The sequence below is a fragment of the Anoplophora glabripennis genome, unplaced genomic scaffold (genome assembly GCF_000390285.2).
Source record: "Anoplophora glabripennis isolate ALB-LARVAE unplaced genomic scaffold, Agla_2.0 scaffold61, whole genome shotgun sequence".
Lineage (NCBI taxonomy): Eukaryota > Metazoa > Arthropoda > Insecta > Coleoptera > Cerambycidae > Anoplophora > Anoplophora glabripennis.
Genome location: NW_019416237.1, coordinates 1,362,491 through 1,389,626, shown reverse-complemented (window position 1 = coordinate 1,389,626; position 27,136 = coordinate 1,362,491). Strand labels below are relative to the sequence as shown.

The 27,136-nt window shown below is 30.7% G+C and overlaps 1 protein-coding gene across 1 annotated transcript; it reads right to left on the bottom strand.

Annotated features, from left to right (window-relative positions):
- Positions 1-2,389: 2,389 nt before the first annotated feature.
- Positions 2,390-27,136, bottom strand: LOC108917752 (vanin-like protein 3). Its single transcript, XM_018724503.2, has 10 exons — positions 26,919-27,136; positions 22,973-23,027; positions 21,694-21,734; positions 17,732-17,845; positions 17,051-17,173; positions 16,788-16,930; positions 10,122-10,339; positions 9,869-10,062; positions 9,652-9,776; positions 2,390-3,878 (listed from the first exon to the last, which is right to left on the bottom strand). The coding sequence occupies exons 2-10, from the start codon at positions 23,007-23,009 to the stop codon at positions 3,488-3,490; spliced, it is 1,386 nt and encodes a 461-aa protein (XP_018580019.1). The 5' UTR covers positions 23,010-23,027; positions 26,919-27,136; the 3' UTR covers positions 2,390-3,487.

The following is a 27,136-nucleotide window of genomic DNA, read 5'->3' as shown; positions in this document are numbered from 1 at the left end:
GTGTATCTCACAATACATTAATTATATGTAGTTTATTATCCAACATTTGAGTAACAGCCAGTGAAAGTATAACACTGTTTTCAAAAATTATCTTTAGTTATTGTCCCAAAAACGCATTTTTTCTAAAAATAACTTTACTGCACTACTATAGCAGATTAGAGAAGCTACATTAAATTTCTTCCCCTTTTGCAATAATTTATATTCCATGCCTACTCAAATAAAGTATTAAATAAAAGGATGATATTAATTTAAAATAAAACAATTTATTTTAACGCAAAAAAAAAACAAAACCTTTGACAGGGTAGGTATATATCTCTAAATAAGTGAATACCTAAAATAAATTAGTTTTATTACTTTTTTCTGTGCTTAGTATAATAGTGGTGATAATAAAACAAACATTCTACATAATATTAAAACAAAAAATGCTTTTCCTACTAAATATCACAATATTTTAAAGATTTCGAGAATAATATCCCATTCTGTATACAAGTAGATATATGAAAAATATTTGATATAAAAGTACGTTATACTATAAAATAATGTGAAAGAACTGCTTCTAGACAGTACCTAATTAATTTTAGTCTCTGTGTTGCATTAAGCTCTTGCTTGCAATATTCAAGCCTAAAGTAATAAATATACAATATATAAATATATTCCACTTATCAACGTTATCCGAATTATTGACATTTTTATTTTTATTCGAGTTTCTGCTTCGATTTAAATCGGTCAAACAATGAACATGAAACAATAATTTACTCTACAGGTGGGCGACCAGTAAAGCCTCGGTGGCTAGGGACCAAACGGCAAATATTATAAAAACCTATTTGGTGGGTTTGTGTAGGTTGATTAGGGCTACATTTTAAAAATATTTTGAAATATACAGGGTGTCCAGGAAAAGCGTACCATATCAAAGTTATGTAGATATGTATTTTTAAATGGAACAACCCGTATTTTACTGCATATTTAGAAGCACCGTAAAAAATAGGTAAACTTTATTAAAAGTTCTGCATACCTAGGACTTATAGTTTGTGAGATATTTCAATTTTAGTGAAAATGCAGGCATGACGGAGAAATTTAATATTAGCAATAAAAAAATAATTTTAAGGAAGCAGCTTTGGAGGGTCTATTTTAGATCCTTGAAGTTATAAATTATTATATTTGTCGTCACTTAGGTATAGGGTAGTATAGGGTGTTCAAAAAAACTGCTGGATACTTTTCTCAACTTTAAACAGCAATAACTTGGTTATTTTAAATGGAACACCCAGTATATTTTTACTTTGGGTTTTAGTAAATTTAGTAGTCTTTCAAACTGTGTATAGGTTCCCTATTATACCTACCTCTAACGGTATTGGAGATATTTGTGCCATTTCGTTTTTTGGTAAAGCATCAATCATGACAATATTCAAGAAAGTTTTCTAATAAAAAATATTATTTTATAAGCAGAATAATTACAAAAAGTTATTAATTTTGTATAAATATGTTTGTTGTACGTAACAGAATTAAATTAATTGGGAACATGAAAAATATTTATTAAAGGAAATTTTACTTTTAGAACAAAGAAAAATTTTAATTGATCGAATTGATAAATATTCTATCTTCAAATGATATTCTCACATTCCTTAGAATATCTGAGGTGATTGTGGCAAGTAGTAGGTGAAACACTGTGTACAAGATTTTTTATATAGCCCCATTCTTACTTCGATTTAAATAATTTCTCTCAGAATATGAAAAATTTAAATGTGTGCCATTTAATGGCATCCTCATTTTTCTCCTTATATTTAAAGACACCAAAGAACTCAAACCAATTCAATAAAGACTTCCATGAAAACACGTGGATACATCTTACAAAAAAAATCGATAAAAAACGAAACGGCACATATATTTCCAATACCGTTAGAGATAGGTATAGGGAACCTATACACAGTTTGAAAGAGTTTTAAATTTCCTAACTTCCAAAGTATACTGGGTGTCCCATATAAAATAACCAAGTTATTGCTGTGTACAGTTGAGCGAAGTTGCAGTTTTTTGAACATCCTGTACAATACTAAGTAACGACAAATATAATAATTTATAACTTCAAGGATCTAAAATACACTCTCTAAAGCTGCTTCCTCAAAATTATTTTTTTATTGCTAATATTAAATTTCTACCCTAAGCCTGCATTTTCACTAAAATTAAAATATCTTACAAACAATAAGTCCTAGGTATGCAGAACATTTAAGTTCACCTATTTTTTCATGGTGATTTCAAAAACGTAGTAAAATACAGGGTATTCCTTTTAAAAATACATAACTCTGAAAAACTACGCTTTTCCTGGACACCCTGGATATTTCAAAATATATTAAAATGTAGCCACCTAAACAGGTTTCTATAACATTTGCCGTTTGGTCCCTAGCGACCGAGGCGTTACTGGTGGCCCACCCTGTATAGGTAGTTTTCTAATTTTGTTGAAATAGACTTCTATATTAGTAAGTCATGGACTTTATATGTGTTATAAACCTATCTATTTATTCACTTCAATTTTTTTTCTCACTCAATTTAACTCTCTTCAGAGCAGTTTTAAAATATAATACGACCATTTTTGTACTTTTATCGTTCATTATTTTGCCAATAATTGGGATATTTATCATATAAATATTTTAAATCATTTTTACCTTTTGGTACTTTTACATAAATATTAGCACTTAGATTAAGGATCCTGCACATTAAAATCCTTTTTACCATAATTGTCACCCAAATTATTTGCATATTTTTTTTACTTCAATTCACAGTACAATATATATACCTAAAGATTTAAGTATTCTTTTTTCAAGAAACTGAGTATTTTGATACCACGAGTTCAATACCTTATTAAACAGTAAACATAGATATATTAATAACAAACTTACACTTCATCATATTTTCGTAACTAATGTGAAAACAATTTGTACCTAATTATTTTGTTGATTGCAAAATGTTAATATCAGGTCTAATATTATAAAAGTATGATAGACAATGAAATTCGTACATTGTCATCTTTTATTGAATGGTATAACAAAAATCTGAAATTCGTTGTTAGAAATCTTAGCTGCAAATTCGAGACAATCAATTATTTACAGTCAATATTATAAAAAAATAAATGTTTGAATGAGAAATTCAGTCGACTTTTATATGCAATATTTACGGCAACTAGTTATTCATATGTTTTTGTCACGTTTGCGATAAAGTTAAGTACTTCTGTATAATTAATATCTCCACAAAAAATCGTTTAAACATACCAGTACATAAATACTTGTGAATTTTTTTTTTATGAATTGGCTAATATTGGCACTACAGATCTTTAGTTTTCAGTCAACCTAAAATTAATGCACAAACATCTGTATCAAAAGTAATTTTTGTATATCAATCTCATTTACTATAAAATCAAAACTTCTCCACGGGCATTCAATGATAATTTGCCGATTTCATGTTTAAAAATGTGCAGGATTCCGATTATATTTCATGAGACTTAAATGATAAGTTTCGACCACAAAATCGAAAGTAAAGGTAAAAAGCTCACAAATAACACGTGCGAGACGAATACTGAAGCACTATTTTTCAAGGTAAATAATACTCCGAAAACTGACAGATCTTTTGGCTCAGACAAATTCATTGTAATAGTTACTACGCCTTCTTTCTTTTCTTCTTTGAGCTCAAAATTAGCTGGCACCATTTTCGAACCTGAAGCAAGTGAGAGTGGTAACACTTGCTCTATTGTATCTGTTTTTAAATTCACTACAATGGTTAAATTATTGACAATTTTTGGTTGATCTTTACTTTCTTCAGGTTTAATCAATGCACAAAATACAAAGTTCTTCTGCTGTCCCAACAACTCCGTACCATTTGTAAATGACAGCCACCTGAAAAAAGTAAGTCTTTATTTAATATTTCTTAATAATGATAAGCATGAAAAAGCAATTAAATTACAGTTGTTTATTAACACTGTTATCTGCTATTATTATTATACAGGGTGGTGCGAATTTTATGCAAAAAACTTCGAGGGCAGATAGATCACTTTAAAATAGTAGGAGTTTGCCTTATAAACATAGGTCTAGAAAGATGAGCTCTAAAGGTTAAACCAGTGGTGTACATCTGGACAGGGCTCACCCTCTTTTTATAAAAAAAAAACCTATGCCACTGTATTTTTTACAAGTTACTGTAACGGATTTATATTATAATGCACTAAACACGTAAAAAAGGTAACTTGAATTTTTTTCCCTAAGATTCACCATTCTCAAGTTATTCATACCAATACAATCCCCTTGTGGCTGACACTTATAAACCATAATATTACAAGAATATTTATGTTTATGCAAGTGCAATTTGTAAGCAGATCAACAAAATTCTTTCCACATCACCTGTGAGGTAGTGTTCCTAGTACGTTTTAGTTTCCCCTGGAGGCCTAATCCACTATCTTTACAAATAAGAACAATTTAAATCAAAATAATAATAAAAATACATTTACCAAGCAACAACTAAACAAAAAACAAAATTAATGTTCACAATTGTTCAAAATACGAACCATCCACATCGATACATTTGTGACATCTTCTATTAATGGAACTAATTGGAGGTAATACCATGTGGTGGTTTTCTTTTAATTCATTACACCCGTCTTCTATTCTCTCAGTAGTTATGTCTTAGATATATTGCAGTAGAGTAATTTACTTTTCAGATAGATAACCCCAAACATAGAAATCCAGGGGGTTTAGATCCAGCGATCTGGCTGGCCAAGACACTGGATCCTCTACACCATTGGCATTTGGTCTTCCATCCATCGCCCATATAATTTTCATTAAACCATTCTTGTATTATTCTCCCAAAATGCGCAGGAGCAGCATCTATTTGTATCCAGCTTATTTGTGGTATATTTAATGGAACATCCTCTAATAATTCAAATAGATGGTTTTCTAGAAAGTTTAGAAATGACTGATAATTTAGATGGGGTGGCAAGAAGAATGGTCCACAAACTTTATTGCGGCCGTTCCAGACCTATGTTTATAAGGCAAACACTTATTATTTTAAAGAGATCTATCTGCCCTCGAAGTTTCCTGCATAAAATTCGCACCACCCTGTATGTTATTTCTGACTTATTTTTCACATACCCAGCCCACTATCCGTAAACTTGCATATGTGCTTTACAAAAACGTTTTCTACGTAGATTTTGACAAAATTTTAACCACCTACACTAGTGTTTTCATACATACAAGCTATTACAAATTCGGTTCTCACTACAGAGATCACAGAAACGGTAAGAGATACGAAGTAGTTTAAATAGTAGCAAAGTTGCATAATTAAGGGACCAACATTATGTCTCTAAATAATCAAGGATAACATGATTAATTTTCGAAATATTTGAGAAAAACCGAAATTTTGGAAATCCGTCTTTGTTTCATTTCATCCTTGTTTGAGGTGACATTGAAAAAAAAGAATATTTCCTCATGGCAACTTTTTGCCCTCTATCGAATGGCATAATCAATTTTTATATGTAACGTTTTATCTCTCCAGGACCATTATCAACTTAATTTTTTTTAAATATGACCCTGGAAATTGTATTACATTTTTTGCAAGCCTTCATAACCCCCAATAGTGTACTGCCTAGGAATGGGCGGTTATTGAAAAATAACCGGTTATCGGTTAACCGGTTATTTTTCTTAATCGGTTAAACCTGAATCGGTTGACCTCTACCTAAAAACCGGTTATTGAAATAACCGGCCCTTATAAATTTTTGTGAGACTTTATTAAAGAAAACAATGATGTAACATTTAGAGGCAACAATTATCACAAACATGTTTTGTTTCATTTACAAATAATAAGTTACTAAATAAAAGTTAAAATATAAAAATGCAATAAAAGTGCTATCTATAAAGGGTGTCCCATAGCACATGATCAAAAAGATACTGCGATATTCTTTGACTCAAAAGAAGACGATTTGACCTAACTTTCATTAAGAAAAAATGTCTGGCTTCTCCGCTACTGACTGTCAAAGTTCTTGAAAAAAAAATGTTTTTTGTAATATCTGGAGAATGTTACGATGGATTTTAATTAAACTTGCTGTGGACTTGTTCCTAAGTAAAACTCATGTTTTGATGAAGCAACCGCGTCCGTAAATTCTTGAGTGTCTTGGTACAAGAATTACCCAACTTTTTATTTGGTCGCTGGAATTAATTCATTTTATTTTTATTGAGGCATCAGTCCTTTTTCGAGATTTTCGTGCTCTTGGTAAAATCTTGTAGCATTCATATTTTTTACGCAAAAAAATTGTTTTTCAATTTTAGGCAATCATTATCACTACTACTCAAGTACAACAACTACTCACTACTACTACTACTACTACTACTACTACTACTACTACTACTACTATCGTAGTAAGCGATGATGTCATTTCATCCCTACTAATATTATAAATGTGAATGTAAGTTTGTTACGCTTTCACGCGAAAACTACTTAACCGATCATCATGAAACTTTGTACACATATTCTTGGAGGTATTAGAAGTAACATAGGATACTTTTTATTAAAAAAAAATATTTTTTACGAAAGATTCTCTATATTTATTGTTTCAGGTTAGGTGTCATTTTTGTGGTTAATTCGTGATTTTAATTCTTACTCTGTTCTTCTTTAAAAATGCCTCGGAAGCGGAAATCTGGTCTATCCAAAAAAATTAATGGCTTCAATGCGAGCGAAGCCGCGGGTAAAAGCTAGTAATAAATAAATTGTCAATCAATTCGTTTCGAATGGCGTTTTCTAATGAAGAGATGACGACTGATCAAAGTCTTAAGCTTTTGCGAAAACAACTTGGTGCGACGCCCTGTATATATCTCTAATAAATAAAAGTGGTCTAGTTTATCTCTGTATTTCTTTAATAGAAAAAATTATGTAGTCATGTATCAGATTTTAATTTTAATCTTAATTTGATTTAAATTTTAATTTAAATAGAATGTCCGGTCGACGATGGCTTAAGTCTGATCTACTATCAAGTTTAGGGTTAGAGCACAATATACTTTAATCGTATACTGTACTGTGAGATAGAGCTTAAATTTTCACTCGGTCTTGGTAAAATAACCGGCACGGGGTTTTTGACCATAAGTAAACGGTTATCAGGTTAAACCGAACTCGGGAAATAACCGGTTTATTGACCGGTTAACCAACACACAATAATCGGCTATTCATTTAACCGGTATCTTTAATATATTTGTTCCAGATTTATCTAAATTATTTATTTATTTATTTATTTATTTATTTATTAGGTATTCTTTTAGCGAAAAGTAGAAATTTATTAAATAATTAGCAGAATACTTCCATAGAGAATTGGTCGCCCATATAAAAATTTGTTTCCTCAAAATTAGAGTAAATTTTAAATGTTGTAAATTGTAAATGTACCTCATTTCATTCAAATATGAAAGTAGTTGTAACATGGCTAGGTAATAAGAAGCTTCATTTTTAGTTTCAGTTTACAGTTTACAATACAGTGTATCGTATCTTCACACGTACTATTATTATATTAATTGAATTATGATTAATATGAATCTGAAAATGAGAGAGCAAGCATTTAAAGCTTATTGGAGAAGATAGGGGGCAGCATGCCATACCTCAACTTGACAATGCCAAAGTAAAAGCACGAGAATAAGTAACAATTGTTACCTACTTATTCTTGTGGTAAAATACACCTACTTAAGTTAGGTCAATATTTAATCGTTCAGCGGTCAAAATCGTATGTCGTTGCTTAACAACACAAATTGCAGAACTATTTTTAACTATACAGGGTCGGAAAGTACCGATGGTCCATCTGCCGTTACGTGAGAGCGATAAAGTAAGACATAGAAATCCATGTGATAGAGAAGGATGGCTATAATGAAGGCGTTTCATAGTCACCGCCCGTTTCGCCCTTCCACAAATAAGATCCACTTCTTATTCCGAACCTGTATATTAAAACTGTAATCTAGTTTGGTTTCTTTCTTTTGTTTAACTGTAAATGCAATTATTAAAGAGAAATTCGAAAGCAGTTTTAAATACCTATATTCCAGAACAATAAAGGTCTCTTACTATTTTAATAAATAAGAAAAAGTAATGTAACAAATGAAGGGCACAGGGGAAAAAGATGAATGTCACAAAATACAAGTCTGGAGTAAAATGAAATTTAACTTTCAAAGACTGATATTTTAAAAAATATTATACATCTTTTAGTTATTTTTTGAAATAAAATTATATGTATCTACGAATATGTAATATGTAATATTGTAGATTTGAGCCAGCAGAAACTTAAAAAAAAATAACAATAATTAATACGTGCTATCAAAAAAATGTGAGAAAAAAGATTAATGTCACATCACTCAGGGAGAAAGAATCAGAAAACAATTCGAGTAGCAATGTGAATTTTAAGAGGTAACATTTTATTATAAGTAAAAAGGAAACCTACTTGAATAAAAATACAACGAAAAATAAAAGAAGTGTCATTTACATTATGCTTCAACGCCACAGTTTAAGTTGCTGTCTTGTCGTATGGTAAATCTTCAAAATAATGTTGCTCTAGCTACTACAAATTTTTTCAGTTCTTATAAGTTCTGGTATTTTTTCAGAGCAATCGCAATGGGTTGTTTGTATTTCATAGACATAGGTCCATTATATTATGTCTCTCGATACTGCATCATTCTTGACATTTCCTTTTAATTTCTTTGACAGGCCTACTTTCAAATGGACGTTTTTTAACAAAGTAATTTGATAAATGGTCATTCCAAGCTCGGAAAATTTTCTAATTCTCGCAATTAATGACTACGATTGGATTGGACTTGTTCCTTGCATTTTGGATCTCTGCATTCTATTCTGATGGCCTTGTCCCGTTTGTATAGGCGTTTGATCGACAAACTAAATCTAACAGGAGCAACATCAGAACACGTGCTAGTTACAAGTTGGAAATTCATCTGTTTTTCACACACTGGCGGGACATTCATCTTTCTTTCCCTGTAAGGCAAATTTTAAGTACGCTGTATCTTTCAACCCTCATTTCTTTTTGCCAGTATGATTGTTTTCACGAAAGCAGTGGCCACTAGGGCATCGTTATATGTATTTATTTACAAATGGCAAATATTGGACATTCATCTTTTTTTCCCTGTACCCTTCAAATGTATTTAGAAACTAAATATAGCTAGAATTCAAAATACTGCAATAATGTTACTAGGATTTTTTTTTTAGTTATATGTATATTGTATATGTGTGTACTTGGTATTATTTTTATAGCATGAAACATTTTTTTTCTAATTCATTAAATAAAAAATTCTCCTGCGCCTAGCGACTTCTGACTTTAGCTTGGGGTCGGCTTACCGTACCTATCCCACTCCATTTCGGTCGTCGCAGTCTAATAAGACGTCGCATTTTTTAAAAGCACAATTGTATTGTTGGTCACATACTAGTTTAATGTTACGATAAATTTAAAGTATGAGCAGATAAATTGGGAAATTTGGACTTTCATTTAATTTTTTGAATAAATCTTATAACTTCATTTAACGTCAAGGACGGCTGACTCAAAACATGCATTTATCAACTTTATATGTAGATTGTAGACATGAAAATTAAAACATTTTCTGCCTGGGTTTAAAACTGACAAAATATTTTCTTTATCATTTGTTCACTTACCTGTAGGGCTGCATGTCTTTTGGATCCATATGAAAAGTACAGTAACTTGAATTATCAGACGTTGGGAGATTTTTGTAGATAACTTTTTGTAATATATCTGGTTTGTCAGGTGGAGTCACCACAACCTAACATGTAGAGATACTTTTTATTAATATTTAATTGTCTAAATATTATCCACAAAATTGAAACAGAATAGTATTTCTAAAAAAGTACTTACGTTTATAACATCGCTTGGTTTCTGATCTACAGGCACATCTAAGTTTAAAAGCGATTCTGAAGTTAACACAACTTTACTTTTTCCATTCCTTAAGTATATACCACTTCCTCCATAACCTTCACTGGAATCTGCATATCCAGCAGCCAATAAATTAACCTTATTTCTTACTGCAAATCCCTGCTGTAAACTGACACCTGAAAATAAAGAGGTCCAAATTTTTTTTGGACTTTACTGCATTGAAGAATTAACTCACCAAAGGGCAAAGGCAATTCATTTTGTAATGAGGAGGTTAATACTGCATCGTGTATTTTTTCGAATTTATCTGAAGTTTCTACCAACAGATCAGTATCAAATAATATAGCAAATGTAACATTAACATTTATTCTACGGAAGTATGCTTCAAAAGTACAATCCTGATTGGGGTTTCCTTTACTATAAAATTGTTCTTTATAAAGGTATTTCTTCCTGCATCTAAAATTAAGTAGAAAATTTAGTTTATTATGTCCTACATGAGACAGATATGCTCTTTATCGAACATAGAAATTAACATTTTGCATCATAATGAAGGGCTTTTTAAAGAAAAATTATACAAAATATTCCACTTTTTGTTTATACACTTTACATGCCAAAGTGTGTTCGGTTGAATAACAGCTGGTTTGAAAAAAATTCCACCGAACTTATTCTATTAAAGCCACAATTTGAATACAAAAACTCATAATGTAGTTGCTTAATCTCTCACAAGACGCAGGCAAAAACAATTTGCCAAACGCGTCAATTGTGTAGTTTTGTGTTAGTAAACCTAACCCTCAAGTTTCAGGAGTTCAGCATTGGAATTGTACCTTTTTAGACCCTGTTTTAATTCCTGGAGGGCACTGTTTTATATTTACAATTGATTCTAATATTTGTAAATCTACAATTATTCAATTTCAATGCCAGATAGTTTCAAATTAGGTCGCAGTTATCCCCTTGGAAAAGTTTGCATTCATAAAAGAAATGAAAACATAAAAGAAATAAAACAAACGCAGATAGGTACAGTGTGCATCACAAATGAAGGTATCTGTTCTACTATACGTATATACATACAAATAATTTATGAATTGATGAATGTTTGTAAACATTTTTTAAGTAATTCTACACATTTTAAATAAAATAATTATTTCTTTATGTTCTACTATATTTACTTGTTACATCAATATAAATAAACAATACATAATCATTGTCAGTAATGTGAACATTTCAAAATGCAAAGTGTCGACTCTTCAAATTTTGATCATATAGGCAACCAGTAATTTACTCATTTTTTATTACAACACTACGCTCTACGTCACTGATCCATCCTCAAGTCCAAGGATATTGATACATATCTTTGACTCAAGTTTACTTATCATATACATTGAATAATAGGCTCAATGTGGAAGAATTTATAAAATTTTGGGCGCCAATAAGGAAATTGAAACTTCAGGTATCTAGTTTTCAGAACTGCAGTTTAAAATATTTTAACGTCAGCAGTGTTTGAGTAATCATAAGAAAATATCGGAAAAAAATTGTAAATTTTTGCTTTTTTTAAAAAAGATCTATGGACTTAAAAAAAATTTTTTGGTAATTTCATCATAAAGCTTTTTTAGTTAATTTAATCCTCTTCAATTTGAGCGGTTCCGGAGCCTTGTCAGTAGCGTAGCTACAGTTGCGCAATGTTGCGCAATACGCACTAAAATGCGGGCTAAAAGATTTTTTGGTTGTGCAGTTTAAAATTATTTCTAGGTATAATTCTATATTGAAAATGTATTGTGTTTGTTTGTTTTATACGCAGAAATGAAATAGACAGAATAGTTGCGCGGAAACCGCCTTCTAAAAAAAAGATTGCCTTCGTTGAGCGGCAATATCAACCTCGTACAACGTATAGCATAAGCAAGTGACGCGAATCTAAATCAGTTTGTATTTCGCTTCACTTCGTAGCGTTGTTTACGGCGGTTTTCATGGCAACGAGGCGGCCAACATGTGAGTAAACTACAACGTGGGGGAACGCGGAAATTGAAGCAACATCGCCATCACCCATCGCCTGCCTTTACTTTAAACAGTTTATACGATAAGTCGCCCAGTGCACGATTATAATAGTTCATTGTTAATATTACTTTTGTATCAATAATTGTAAAAATGTTTTGTATGTATGATCCAGTATGTATTTTATTGGAAACGCCATTTTTCAGATGGAAAATTGAGGACAAAAAGGATTTTTTTAAATTGCTAGAGAGCTGTGCCTTCTCTCGATGTTGAAAAAAGGGGGAAGTCAAAAGACAAAGTGTACGTTCGGGAGTTTCGGAATGAATGGTATTCGGAGTGTAAGTGGTTGTGTGGAAGCGTTTATTTAAAAGAACTTTTCTGTATGCCGTGTTTAATTGTGTTTCTATTTTTTATAAAATCTAAATGAAAATCCTTCTCGCGAACGTCAGTTTTTCGGTAATATTGCAAATGCAACTAAAAATTTCCAAATTCTGTTAAAGCCGTTTGACCTTGAAAATTTAAAAATTTTCGCCTTTTTTTGTTTTCTTTTTAACCATTCAATTAATATACTTCACCTATTCTCAATGTCACGAGCCGCCACTGGTAGAGTTTTGGCAATAGAGAAACCAAAAGCCTCAAAAATTAATATTCAAAAACTAGTTAAAACGTTTCTATTATTAAGACCCGGAAAGTGCAATTTTAATAATTGATCTGTGATTAGAATAAAGTTTTGTTTAAGTTAACAATAATTTCTCACACCGTATCATCTTTTGGTAAGGTACCATGGAATTGCCACAACTGATAGAATGTCAAATCATAGTCAAATTTGTATTTTCTTGTTCTAAATAGTAAATATTAAACTAACGCAAACATAACATTTGGTTATTTTGCGTATCTTACTTTTGCTTTTGACTTTAAAAGAACAATTATTTTGATTTTCACTGTGATGGAGTTTTATTTGTATTTGTGATAGAATGGAGTTTCACCTTTATTTATATGGTTTTTATTTTTTATTGTTTTTTATTTTTATCGAAATATAGTTATTACAGTACGTACACACATGGACGGTTAGTTGTAATTTATTGGAATTTCTGGGAGGGGCCTTTTATATACTTTGCGCACGGACCCAGAGAGCCCTTGCTATGCCACTGAGCCTTGTACGACTTTATCGCTGTTATCGTCGATCAAATAAAAAATAATAATTTTTGACTTTGGTGATCAACTACTCGGGAAATAATGGTCATACAGAAAATCCAAGCAGGGTTTTGGAAACTACAGAGTATTCTCTACAAGTCGTAATCATGGGTTTTTGATAAAAAAAAAATTCCAAAGTGAAAATGTTGGTTAGAAAAAAGGTAAAAAATTCCATAATTAGGGATATTTCAATAACTTGGCATAACTTTGCAAATAATGAATAAAATAAGGATATCGACTGTAACTTTTCAACATCAAAGTGTCCTAAAGAAACCCTGATAATTTCAAAACGCTGCGATTTTTTTTCCTAGTGCCCGTAATGTTTAAATTTGTCGTTTTTCTGAAAATCAATGTAATAAGTAATTTTTCGCTTTTTATTCATTTTTTTAAGTTAAAAATGTTGTTTTAGCAATAATCCATATTTTCTTCATAAAAAAATCGTTCATGATTCCGGGCACAAGGAAAACAAAATAGCAGCATTTTGAAATTATCAGGGTTTTTTCAAATTGAAGAGAATTAAATTATCTAAAAGAACTTTATGATGATTTTACAAAAAAAAAATCTGAGGTCCTAGGCCTTTTAAAATAAAAGCAAATATCTATAAAAAAATTTTTCCGTTGATTTTCTTATGATTACTCAAAAACTGTTGACGCTAAAAAAATGTATACTGCAGATCTGAAAACTAGACACCTGAAGCTTCAATTTCCTTTTTTTTATTCTCTCTATGACCATTTCCCTCCAAGTTACAGCTCTTTGAAAATCATCCAAAATTTTCTTAATATCCCTTAATTTCTGTGCCTAGTATATTTAAGAACAACCAACACGTGTTTCGTAAAATAGATACCTACACTAATGTGCTTAACTAACAAAAAACGATATAAAAGAATATTCCTAAATTTAAATATAGTGAAAATTTAACATTAGCCGTGTTGCCTAATGCTCATGCTCGGAAAGTATAGCCTCATACGCAGGTGAGATCTTGATATGTCATCGCTGTCATCATTAACGTATTTTCTCTTATTTTGTTTAATCTTGGAATTTTCTAGTTCTATTAAGTATTTTTATTGTTTATCTTGATGTTGTACTGTGTCAGTGTGTTTATCGAGTGTTTTTTTCTTCAAGTGGTTTATTATAGACGTACTCATAACCAAAACCAAACCTTTCTTGATAGTCCAGTCATTATAGACATGAAACAGCTTGTTTCGGGAAAAACATACTATTAGAAGTTTCTCTCCGGAAGATTGTTCGGAAACGTGTTATAAACAAAATATAAAAAAATCAACTCGAGGCTAGTTGGGAAACTTTGTTTAAACAATGGGCAAAGTTATGGAAAAGTGTTTTTTTGACTCGCGTAAAAAAACTATTATTCATAGCGAAAAAAAGTTTATACAAAAAAGGTAGGTATTAAATAAGCCTACAAAATTCCGATTAAATTCCAATAATTTGTTTATGCGCAAGAGCTGAAAAATGGTCGAAAATGGCCGTTTTTTTCAATTGCTAATAATTTATGCAATTTGTATCGTAGACACTTTGTAATTCAGGATTTTTGAGGCTTTTTACACCCTTAATAATAGGTAAAAATTTCAACCCGAAAGCTTCAATGGTTTGGCGTTGGCGGAATTTGTTATCTAAGAAGATGCTATTTTCAATTCATTTTTTCCAAGCTCAGAGGCGTTATATAGTTTCTATCATTAGTTGTTTTTGTACCTAAATAGTGTTAAAACACAGTTTTTCAGAAATATAATTTTAATAGATTTTAGAATAAAAACAACGATCAAAATTAGATATTTCAACACCACCTCGTCTCTAGTCGTTCTCTCTCTCTGTCCCCGTGCTCGTCCCCGGCCCGGCCGGCACCCCACCCGTATCATGGCCGCCAAAAGTTTATAAACAATTTTGCAAAGCCTAAACTATCTTCACAATAGTTATATTAACATATGCATTTACCGAGAATTTAATTTTTCAAATTTAATTTGTTTAAAAATTACTTTGAAAAAATGTTAATATTTATTAAATTGTTAAGATAGGTAATTATTATAAAATGAAATAGTAACCTCTATAGTTTAGTTAGTACTATTTTTCTTCGAATTAAAAAAAAAACGTTGATCTAAGTTGATTAGAAGCTGAGATAATTTTTTTTGTATTTAATCGCAGTGACCTTAATTATTATTAATATTAAGAGCCGAAATTTGGCGAGAATATACATTAAGAGCTATATTTTCATGTCCTACATTAACATTAAGGTGAATTCAATTATTTAATTGCAAAAAAGAAGATAGCGGTGATGCGTTCTATACCTGGTCTAGCGAACGCGTGGGGAGAGCGAGGCGGAGTATGCGGGCTACGCGCCTGGTAGCGCGCAGGAAAATGATCGAGCGGCTTCAAATCGATGAAGCTGGAAAAATTAGCCACATCTCGGTTAATAATGAACCTATTGAGATGATTATTTTTTTAATTTGTGGTAGCGCGAAAATTCATGAGCATTGAAGCTATGGTATTAACATTATTTCAACCCGAGATTAAATTTTTTATTTAGCCTCGCTCCTCCCACTCGTTCGCTAGACCGAGTAATAGAAAGCATCGCCGCTATCTTATTTTTTGCAATTAAACAGTTGAATTCACCTTAATGTTAATGTAAGACATGAAAATATAGCTCTTAATGTATACTCTCTCCAAATTTCGGCTCTTAAAAATTAAGGGCACTGCGAGTAAATAAAAAAAAAAATTGTCAGCTTCTAATCAACTTAGAACAACGATTTTTTTTTAAATTCGAAGAAAAATAGTACTAACTAAGCTATAGACATTAGTATTTCGTTTTATAATTCCCTATCTTAACAATTTAATAAATATTAACATTTTTTCATTTCATTTTTGAACAAATTAAATTTAAAAAATTAAATTCTCAGTAAATGCATATGTCAATACAACTATTTAGATACAAAAACAACTAATGATCGAAACTCTACAACCCTTTTGAGCTTGGGAAAAATCAATTGAAAATAGCATCTTTTTAGATAACAAATTCCGCCAACATCAAACTAATGAAGCTTTCGGGCTGAAATTTTTACCACTTATCAAGGGTGCAAGAAGACTCAAAAATCCTGAATTATAAGTGTCGACGACTGCGATGAAAATTGCATTAATTATTAGCAATTGAAGAAAACGGCCATTTTTGACCATTTTTGAGCTCATGCGCATAAACAAATTATGGGAATTTAATCGGACTTCTTATTTTACAGATTTATTTAATACCTACCTTTTTTGTATAAACCTTTTTTCTCTATGAATAACAGTTTTTTTACGCGAGTCAAAAAACCACTTTTCCATAACTTTGACCATTGTTTTAACAAACTTCGCTTACATGAAATTATCTTTAATGCATGCTCAGTAACATTGATATAATTTTAATTTATTAATTACTATAAAAGTCAATAAATTTAAATATATAAATTCTATAATTCTATTAGTTTGTCACTTGGGGTCTGAAACTTCTTTAATATTTCTAATATTGCCAGAATTTCGCGATATTTAAGGTACTGACAAAGAAGCCATTTTTTTGGCACTTATGTCCCAAGTACAGGTCGAAAATCGATCTAGTAAAATATTGAGAAATTCTTCATGACAATGTGAACTACGGGGTTGCCTATTATTTGGCATATGTGACGTCACTACTAAAAAGGTTTACTCACAATAAAATTGTCAACAAAAATCATAATTTACTTACGTTGCAATTTGTTTTCCCTCTGGATCAAAAACTAAATCCGTGCTATAAAGTTCTTCTTTTGATGCATTGTGAAATTCCAATACGTTTATGACGACATACATCTTATTCGACTTTGCCGCGGAACTTATATTAGGTAATACATCCTAAAATGAACAAAAATTAAATAATTCCTTAGTCAATACCACTTCTACTTTAGAAAGAATCACGGAATAATTCAATGTGCATGAAGAATGTCCTACATATATTATATAATATGTACCTACTTCGTTAAAATTTGTCTTTGTTCCAGGTTGTAGCACGATACTGAAAGGTATATTATGAGATATTGTGTCACCAACAGGTGTTGTAGAAGTTATGCCATTTTCAGGAAATACTATTATGTCTGCCTAAAAACACAGATAGATTACAAACCGACTAAGCAATGCATCAATATAAAAATATTAATATCTTCAATTCAAAAAATGTTTTCTGAAGAAAATATGAATATATCTTGCTAATTAAATATCATGAACTTATTTCTATTAAAAACTGAAAACATATTTGAATTTCTCATCAACATACTTCGTACAACGTCACCAATATTAATGATTTACAACGACTAATGGCAAACCGTTACATCTACACTCGAGATAATGCGATCGCCGATTGGTTGAATAAAATCTGAAGAAATATTACACCAATCACAGCCGGTGAGACAGAATGTTATGTTTTAATGTAATGTTAACGTTAACGTGTTAATAATTTTACCGAAATTTAATTGCCAACATAAAGGTCATGTGCCTTGTAATTATTTAAGAAGGCTCTATAGATATTATTAAGTATTAATATAATACGGCTTTCAATTTAAAAATAAACCGTAACTTTTACTAAATGAAAATCCTATCAGAATTTAATTAAATAATTTCATCACAACGTAATCAACTTCCAGGTAATATTGTACTTACATCATCTTTCAATTGCGTTATGGTAGAAACATACTGTCTTGTATTATCATTTACTACAACAGTTGGAATCTGTTCTTCTTTCTGTGCATATGGTACCACAACTGCCCTGTAACTCTAAAATTCAGTTTAGTAGTAACTATAAAAAATATAAATACAGGGGTTATGTTAACAATATGCCCATGTCTAAGTACGAGTTCCATTAAGGTTTAATCTAAACGTATCTTAATAAGTAATGTCACTTGATAAAAAAATCTAAACTAATGGTATTTTAAAAATATCTCTTTGGAAACTTATATTATAGTCCTGTAGCCAGGGGGGTCCCAATTGCCTCCTTCATTTAGATTTAGATTGAGATTTTTTAGATTATATTTTACAGTAGAATATTAAAGTTTGTTAGTGCAAAAATAAATCGATCTGTATTTCTAATAACACACCTCCATCATAGTCATATCTAATCCCTGATATTAATAATGTCATAATGATATGATAGATACATACTACGGGGTAGGGGCGGCCAATTTTTCTATGCACCAGGGCGCCAAGTACCCCAGGAATGGCCGCCCCGCCGTTTAGCCACAATAGTTGTTTACACCATATAGTCCTGTAGTGTAGCCAGGGGGGTCCCAATTGCCTCCTTCATTTAGATGGAGTTACCCAAGTGTTTTTTGTGTATTTTGAGCTGCAGAACACGAATTTTTTGGGTAGAAGTTTGCCCGGATGTCGATAAATTTTTTATTAGCAAAAAACTTTATTTTTTTGTTAAACGCATAGATTTCGAGATAAATGTCGTTAAAAACTCGAAAAATGCGATTTTTGCGATTTTCAATCGTTAATAACGTTTTATTGAATAGGTATTTTGTAATTCTGCTGACGGCGTTTGAAAGTTCACGTTAAATACTACAAATTATGAGTAATTGCAGTGTGAAAATTTGTTTTTTCCACTGTTATTTGAAGCTATAAACAAATAGCGATTGAGCGTTCAGAAGGGTGCGCCGCCATGTATGTAAGAGCGGTTGCCTTCTTACAGGCGTTTAATAAACGATCTTAACGCGTACTCTTCATTTAATTATTTAATTTATTAAAAATTTAATGAAAATTTGCAATATTACAATAATTAAACTTATTATACAAATTTAAATAATAATAATTATAAAAACACCTAAATTATACGATGTTACGCTTTTAATATAAGTAAGTAAAAACTTTTTTATTATCGTTTATAAATAAAACTAATATAATTTCGCTTTTTTTCATATAAATCGTATAATAATGTTTACAAAGCAAATTAGAATTAACCAAACATTATATCTTTGATATTTCAAACTTTTCGCGCCTTTTTAATGAATTTTGTTTTAAACGATTGCCATTTATTTTTAAAACTTGTTTGTAGTAGCGCTGCAAAATTGCACTGAAGATGTAGAATTATTAACGTTCATGTTATAAGCTGAATAATGAATAGCTTAATTAAATCAGATCTTTGCATTATTTGTCAAAAAAATAAAAACCTGAAAGTTACTAGTACAGATAGCGGTAGAAATAAAATTATTCAGTCAGCAAATGTTCGTAAAGATGTGTATAATAGACTGCAAATCAAGATCGTGTATTAAACGCCTGTAAGAAGGCAACCGCTCTCTTACATACATGACGGCGCACCCTTCTGAACGCTCAATCGCTATTTGTTTATAACTTCAAATAACAGTGGAAAAACAAATTTTCACACTGCAATTACTCATAATTTGTAGTATTTAACGTGAACTTTCAAACGCCGTCAGCAGAATTACAAAATACCTATTCAATCAAAAGTTATTAACGATTGAAAATTGCAAAAATCGTATTTTTCGAGTTTTTAACGGCATTTATCTCGAAAAATATGCGTTTAACACAAAAGTTGCAAGAGACATTTTCTTCTTAAAATGAGTCAAAGAACAAGGAAATACTTTATTTTGCCAAAAACTAAGTTTTCAAAAACTTATCGACATCCGCGCAAACTTCTACCCAAAAAATTCGTATTCTGCAGCTCAAAATACACAAAAAACACTTGGGTAACTCCATCTAAATAAAGGAGGCAATTGGGATACCTCTGGCTATAGGTACTTTCTTCTCTTATAGAGGCTGTCATTTTTGGTCCGATTTTTAAAGACAAAAGATTAATATTAATGGCTTTATTTGTGGTACAGTTTTATTTTTTATTTTCCTGTGAGATTTTTGGTTAAATGAAAAACTATTTTCATCAAAATTACTTCACTAATTTTTTTTTTAATTTTTTCATGGCTTCGAAAATACAGGCATTTACCACCAATTTTTTTTTTCAACGCCCACCTAAATGACAAACGATTTCATTTTGTTAATCCAATGGTTGATTGTTATCTCAATTTTTACCCAAAACTTACGAGAAAAATATCCAAAATGCCTGTTAATATTTCAGTTCCATTTGAAAAAATAGTCGACAATAGCCTACCATTAAGGTAGGCCTTGGAAAATTACGTACTTATATTAATTTGTAATATTTTTTGAGCCATTAACGTCAATCTTTTTATTTAAAAAATTGGAGTTATAATATGCGGCGTGTTTTTACAATACAGGCTGTTACAAATTCGCTTCTCACTACAGGGATCTCGGAAACGGTAAGAGGTACGAAGTAGCTTAAATGGGGGCCAAGTTGCATAATCAGGGGACCAACATTATGCCTCTAAAAAATCAAGGCTAACATGATTAGTTTTCGAAATATTTGAAAAAAACCGAAATTTTGGAAATCCGTTTTTATTTCATAAAAGCTTTGTTTGAGATGATATTGAAAAAAGAAGAACACTTTCCCATGGCCACTTTTTGCTCTCTATCGAATGGCATAATCAATTTTTATATGTAACGTTTCGCCTCTCCAGGTCCATCATCAACTTCATTTGTTTAAATACGACCCTAGAAATTTTATTACATTCTTTGCAAGCCGTCATGACTCCCAATACTGTACTGCCTCAGCCCGAACCAGATTCAGACGTTTTGTTTCAAAAAATTCATCTTCAGTGTATTCATTCCAAATTTATCTAAATTTTTTATTTTTATTGAATTATAGGACACTGTAAATATCGTTGGACCCTGTGAAATCCAACTAGTTATTTAAACTATTACATTATAAGATCAGGGTATTATCTAAATTTATTATACCTATCTGTAACCGCAACTGTGAAAGAGCATGTCAGATGTATTTGTATGAATATCCTGAAAAAAATAGATCGGAATTTGTTTGAATTTTGACCACTCGAGATAACCTAGAAATAACTATGGACACGGGACTAAAACTCTAAAATGCTTTATTTTAATGCGTGTTGGTAACAGTTTAAATAACTTGATAGATTTCACAGGTTCTAACAACACTTACAGTGTACGATAATTCAATAAACAAAGAAATCTAAATAAAACATTTAGATAAATTTGGAACGAATACACTGAAGATGAATTTTTCGGGACAAAACGTCTGAATCTGGTTCGGGCTGAAGCAGTACAGTATTGGAGGTCATGAAGGCTTCCAAAAAATGTAAAAAAATTTCAGGGTCGTATTTAAAAAAATTAAGTTGATGATGGTCCTGGAGAGACGAAACGTTGTATATAAAAATTGATCATGCCATTCGATAGAGGGCAAAAAGTGGCCTTGAGAAAGTATTCTTCTTTTTTCAATATCACATCAAACAAGGCTGAAATGAAACAAAAACGGATTTCCAAAATTTCGGTTTTTTCAAATATTTCAAAAACTAATAATGTTAGCTTCGATTTTTTAGAGGCATAATGTTGGACCTCTGATTACGCAACTTTGTACCCATTTAAGCTAGTTTGTATCTGTTACCGTTTTCGAGATCCCTGTAGTGAGAAGCGAATTTGTAATAGTCTGTATATCCAGTACTACTACTGCACTATTTTCTAATAAGAATGTCACTTTTGACCAGTTTTTTCTTTTTTTTATTACGTACCTGAGCATTAGATTCCTCTAGCTTCCCAAACAATAATAAACCTAAGGAGACAGAACAGAAATTTAATTAATTTGAAAAATTGTACCACGTAGAGTAATTCTGAGATGCGTGCATTGTGATCTCAGCAACTAAAAGAAAGAGAAAAACATTTAAGCAAATAATTCAATCATTAACTTAATGGCTCTATTTTCGAGATATTTTGAAAAAAAGCAAATCTTGCATTTTCGAAAATTTTACTACTTATAACTTTTTTATTTTTAAGAATTTGCAGAATCATTACCATATGAAATTTTTATTAAAAAAAAATTAGTCAGACGGTATATCTTTATTTCAGCTATCCAACGAGGCGAGAAAGTACAAAAAAACAATAACGAACCGAAAAACTTATAAATATAATTTTTTTATTATTATATTGTTATAAATTTGACAACTTAGATAGAACTGTATACCGAACGGAAATTATTGTTTAACTTTCCAGAAACGCAAAAATACGCCGAAAAAAACATATGTACCTAAATGTTTTTTTTTTCGATAAATTTGGCAACATTGTTACGTGAAAAAATCCGCAAAAAGAGACTAGAGTTGTGGCGAGATAGCTCATGGTTCTTGCACCATGACAATGCGCTCGGACTCTCAGCTTTGTCAATTCGTCAATTCTGTGTCAAAATCAGATTACTGTCCTCTCTCACCCTCCTTTCGCCAGACCTGGCTCCTTGTGATTTTTTCTTATTTCCGAAATTAAAATCAGTGGCGAAAGAACTTTTGAGACTATTGAGTATTGATGCCATCAAAGTAACTTCGTCACATAATTTAAAGGCCATTTCAAATGAAGAACTTCTTTGCGAAATGGAAAACACCGTTGGAAAAAGTGTGAATACGGGAGGAGAGTACTTTGAACGAGACAAGGACCAATAATGTATAAAATTAATAATAAAGTTTAAAAAAATAAAGTTTAGTTATTTACTGACCAGACCTCGTATATCCCTGAGTAAGTAAAACACAACAACACAAAAATCAATATGGCACCTCTAAGAAGAAATTAATTATTATATTTTCTCTACGCATTTGCTTTTTTTGAAAATGTTCAAAACCGGAAAAAGCAAGAACCATTAAACTAATAATAGAATGATCTCCCATTTACCAGTTTTTCTATCTCATATAGTTTTGGAGATTCCAGTACATACATCACCACTGGAGCGTCTACCGTATATACAATTTAAAAATATATATAATGGTGATGAAGAACCTTAAGATTGCAAAAAAGTAAAATTATATTTACCTAAGAAAAGAAATCCGAGTTGCTTCAAACATGTCATTTTCAACTTTAATCGTCCCCTGAAAAATAAATTGCTATATTAAAAAGGGTCCAAACATAAATTCGATAAAATAAAAAACCTAGTTTTATGCATAGTTCCATCCGAATAGATATTCAAGAAATTTCAAGCTAATGGGTACCTACCATATTTGTAAAAATTGTTTGCAATTATAATACATGTTTTATTCATGTATTTATATTTAAAAAGCTATTTTTATTTCTGGTGGTAGGTAATTTATCAACTGCTTTCCAGATATTGTCGGGATCTCTTTGGACCTAATTCATAATTTCATTGTTTTAAGATGTTTTTAAGGATAAAATATTTGCACATAAATTTATTTTTTTATAGAGTAATAAATGTAATTTTTCTTTACGAAAATTTGAGAAAAAAATTGCAAAATCGCCATATTGTCTCACATAAAAAATATTTATTTTTTCTTACAATATTAAATTGTGGAAAAATATTACATTACAAATTCAATAAATAGATGATAAAATTTGTTATAAAATTGTTTTTGAAATACATATTTATTTAAATATTTAATTTATTTAAATATTTATGCTTACTACAAGGTGGTCAATTAGTTGTCAAATTAGCTGTTGTTTTTCGAGATAAAAGAAAATGTTCTAATAAAAGTTGGAGACTTACCAAATTTGGTAAAAACTTTTTTCAAATATTTCTCCTAGTTCTGTATGCACACAGTCCAAATTCAAAAACCGGTGGCGGAGAAACAATGATATCGTTTCCTTATTTAAAATAAAACTTTTAAGCCACTGAATTAATTGGTAATATGAATACATTTTACAACGGTCTGTCACATTCCGGATGAAAAAACACTCTTTTATTTTTGTCGAAAAGTGAATGGTTTAAGAGTTATGGGACATATTATGATGCGGTTTTCCAGATATTTAAAAAAATTATTTTATTTTTGTTAATTTCAACGCCCTGTATCTCATAAACGGTAGTTTTCTGCGTCTATGTCCATATAGCAAAGTGATGTTAATTTTTGTCATTAAAAACTTTCCCGAAGTTTGTCTATTAAAATCTGGACCACCCAAATTTGTTTTATTTTTCCCGATTTCAACGCTTTGTTTACTTGAATAATAAGTCACATAACTCGTAAACCATTCACTTTTCGATAAAAATAAAAGAATGTTTTTTCATTCGGAATGTGTCAGACTATTATAAAATGTATTCATATTACCAATAAATTCAGTGGCGTAGAAGTTTTACTTAAAATAAGTAAACGACATCCTTGTTTCTCCGCCACTGGTTTTTGAATTCGGACTATGCGCATACAAATCTAGGGAAAATGTTTGAAAAAAAATGTGTACCAAATCTGGATAAATTTGATAAAGCCGTTTTCCAGATATTTAAAAAAATTGTTTTATTTTTGTTAATTTCAACGCCCTGTGGTGGCTTTTTACACCTATGTTCATAAAGCAAAGTGATGTTAATTTTTGTTGTTTAGTAGTTTCCCGAAGTTTGTCTATTAAAATTTGGACCACCCTGTATATACTGTTATGAGATATTTACTTGTTATATACAGTTATTGCCAATTTTCTCCAATACAAGGCACATTATTGCTAGAGTAAATTTCTATCTTTTGAAATGCTCTCAAAAAAGTATATTATCTCTTAATTTTTTTTTATATAAAAAATCCTCAATTATCCCCTGCATCTCCAAAAATGCCCTACTATGTGGAAAAATATCCCATTAAATTGTTGCACTCTACAGACCACGTTGTTAAGAGGAATATTTAATTGTTTTAAAAAATAAAATAATGTTTTAAAACCTGTAATTTTAAGAACCTTAATATATGTACCTTTATACGTACTATAATTTTAGTTTTTTTTATTTTTAACTACCCAATAATAGTTTGTATTGAAATTGAGAAATATGCTAGGTACAAAATATTTTTTGATATTTCGTTATGACAACTTTGAAAAAAGGTAAGATGGAAGGAATTTTTCTTGGATTAATATTTTCATATACATATTTATATACCTATAGAAATTTAAATATTTTGAATTAATTTTAACATAATATCAAATTGGAATATTTTTCGAAAATTTTTACAGATTTATTGAGATTCAGATTTAAAAAAAAGTCTCTAATGCTATCTGTAAAATTACGTATCCCTTAAATTAAAATCATATTTCGTTGTTTATGCTAAAGTCTATTATAGTTATGGTCTAGGGATAACAATCCACTTTACTAAAAGGCTCCACAGAGCATGCGCATTTCTTATGTAACGTGGCAAGAGATATGTAACACAAATGAAATCATTTTTACGATTGAAGTCATTTTGGTACGTTTTACACACAAAAACCTACCACTAACCGGACCTAACCTATTAGTTTATTTTTTTCAACGAAGGTGCACATACTGGGAGCCTCAAAGCAAAGTGGATTCGCTTTCTTTATAAACTATTCAATATTATAGATTTTAAAATTATACAGACTTTGATAAGATTACATCAAGGAATAATTAATACGTATGTTGTAATGGAATTTCATATAATGGAATTTAAAGTTATTTTTTATTTTATGCTTCTTGCTTTTTTATATTATTTAGGTGTTGATTTTTTGTATTATTTATACACATATGTTTTCTATTTAAATAACTTTATTCTTCTTTATCTCACAATTTTTTCTTTATTCAGATCTCAGGAAATGGTAGAAGATTGGAAAATTTATAACAAGACACTGTACCTACAGTGATGTCAAGGACATATATAAGTTAGCACTATGATTATTTTTACAATTTCCCGGAAGCTTTACATATTTAATATATTGGTTAGGTATTCCCACCTCGATTAGTCAAACTGCAAAGTAGAAAAAAATACTAATAAGAATAACGTTCCTTATGAAATCGATATCTAATTTTGTCAAATTAACTCTGTATAATTAGGTACATAAAAACATAATATTGGTAGCAATATGTACACACATATAGTCGTAATCTATTTATGAGTACGTATAGAGTGCTAGTAGGTACTATACAGATAATGAAAATATGTGAAATTATCATAATCGTTATCGACATTGTAAATGTTTTTTCCGGGAATTCTTAATCATTCGCTTCAAACAGAGCAGGACTTAAAAAAATTGCCACAGACGGAGAAACGTGAACTGGAAAAACAAATACAAAGATAAATGCTAACACAACTTTCTAATTTAGTTATACCTAGTGGTCAGCTGCTTGCGGCAATCCCGGTAATCATTTTTCCGGGAATTCTATTATTACCAGCACACACAGCAACATAATACTTAAAGTAGTTTCTGAGTGACAGATTTCACCGTATAAATTTCATTTGATGATTCCCATATTTAAACGATCAATTTGAACGGGTCAAATACTTACTATTAACCTTACAGACGCAACAAAAAACAAAATAGGTAGGTACAAACAGCATCGTAGCTAAGGTCATGAGCGCCCAAGGCAAGATTTGAATTTTGCGCGCATCAGAACTTATTCTGTAGGAAGAGAAAAAATACAATAACGAAAGTGTAATTTAAGTTACGCATTTGCGCCCCCTTGAGATTTGCGCCCCTGGCAGCCGCACGACGCTGGGTACAAACGCAAGCGTATGTGTGAACTGCACGACCATATACAATTAATTACCTCTGCCATGAATATATAACTAATAATTTGTGATTGAAGAGAATTCCTTTTAAGGGGTATCGCTTTCTGTCTCTTACTTTCTTAAATAACACACTAATAAAAAAAAAACACTTATAGGAGCATACCCTTAGCAAAGATATCTGGTTTCGGCTCTGGTTAGTGTGAAGTTTGGCAACTATGCAGTAAATAAATAACAAGCGACTTGATAAAAAAGTAAATGATAAGATAAGGGTGCAGGCAGTTAATAAGGAAAAACCGTTGGTTTATATACGAATTACTTACTGTGACACAAAATTGAAGTAAAGTTGAATTTTAATATATTTTCCTATACAACAGCATTTACATTTCACGGCTACCAGTAATTAGAACTTATGCTGCTTTATTAACACTTGTTTATACTCTATGAAATTTTAAATAGTTGTGTTTATTAGTTCGCTGTATGCAACTTCGTTCGATTTAAGGCGTACCCAGTACCATGCTAAACAACTCAACAGGGACTG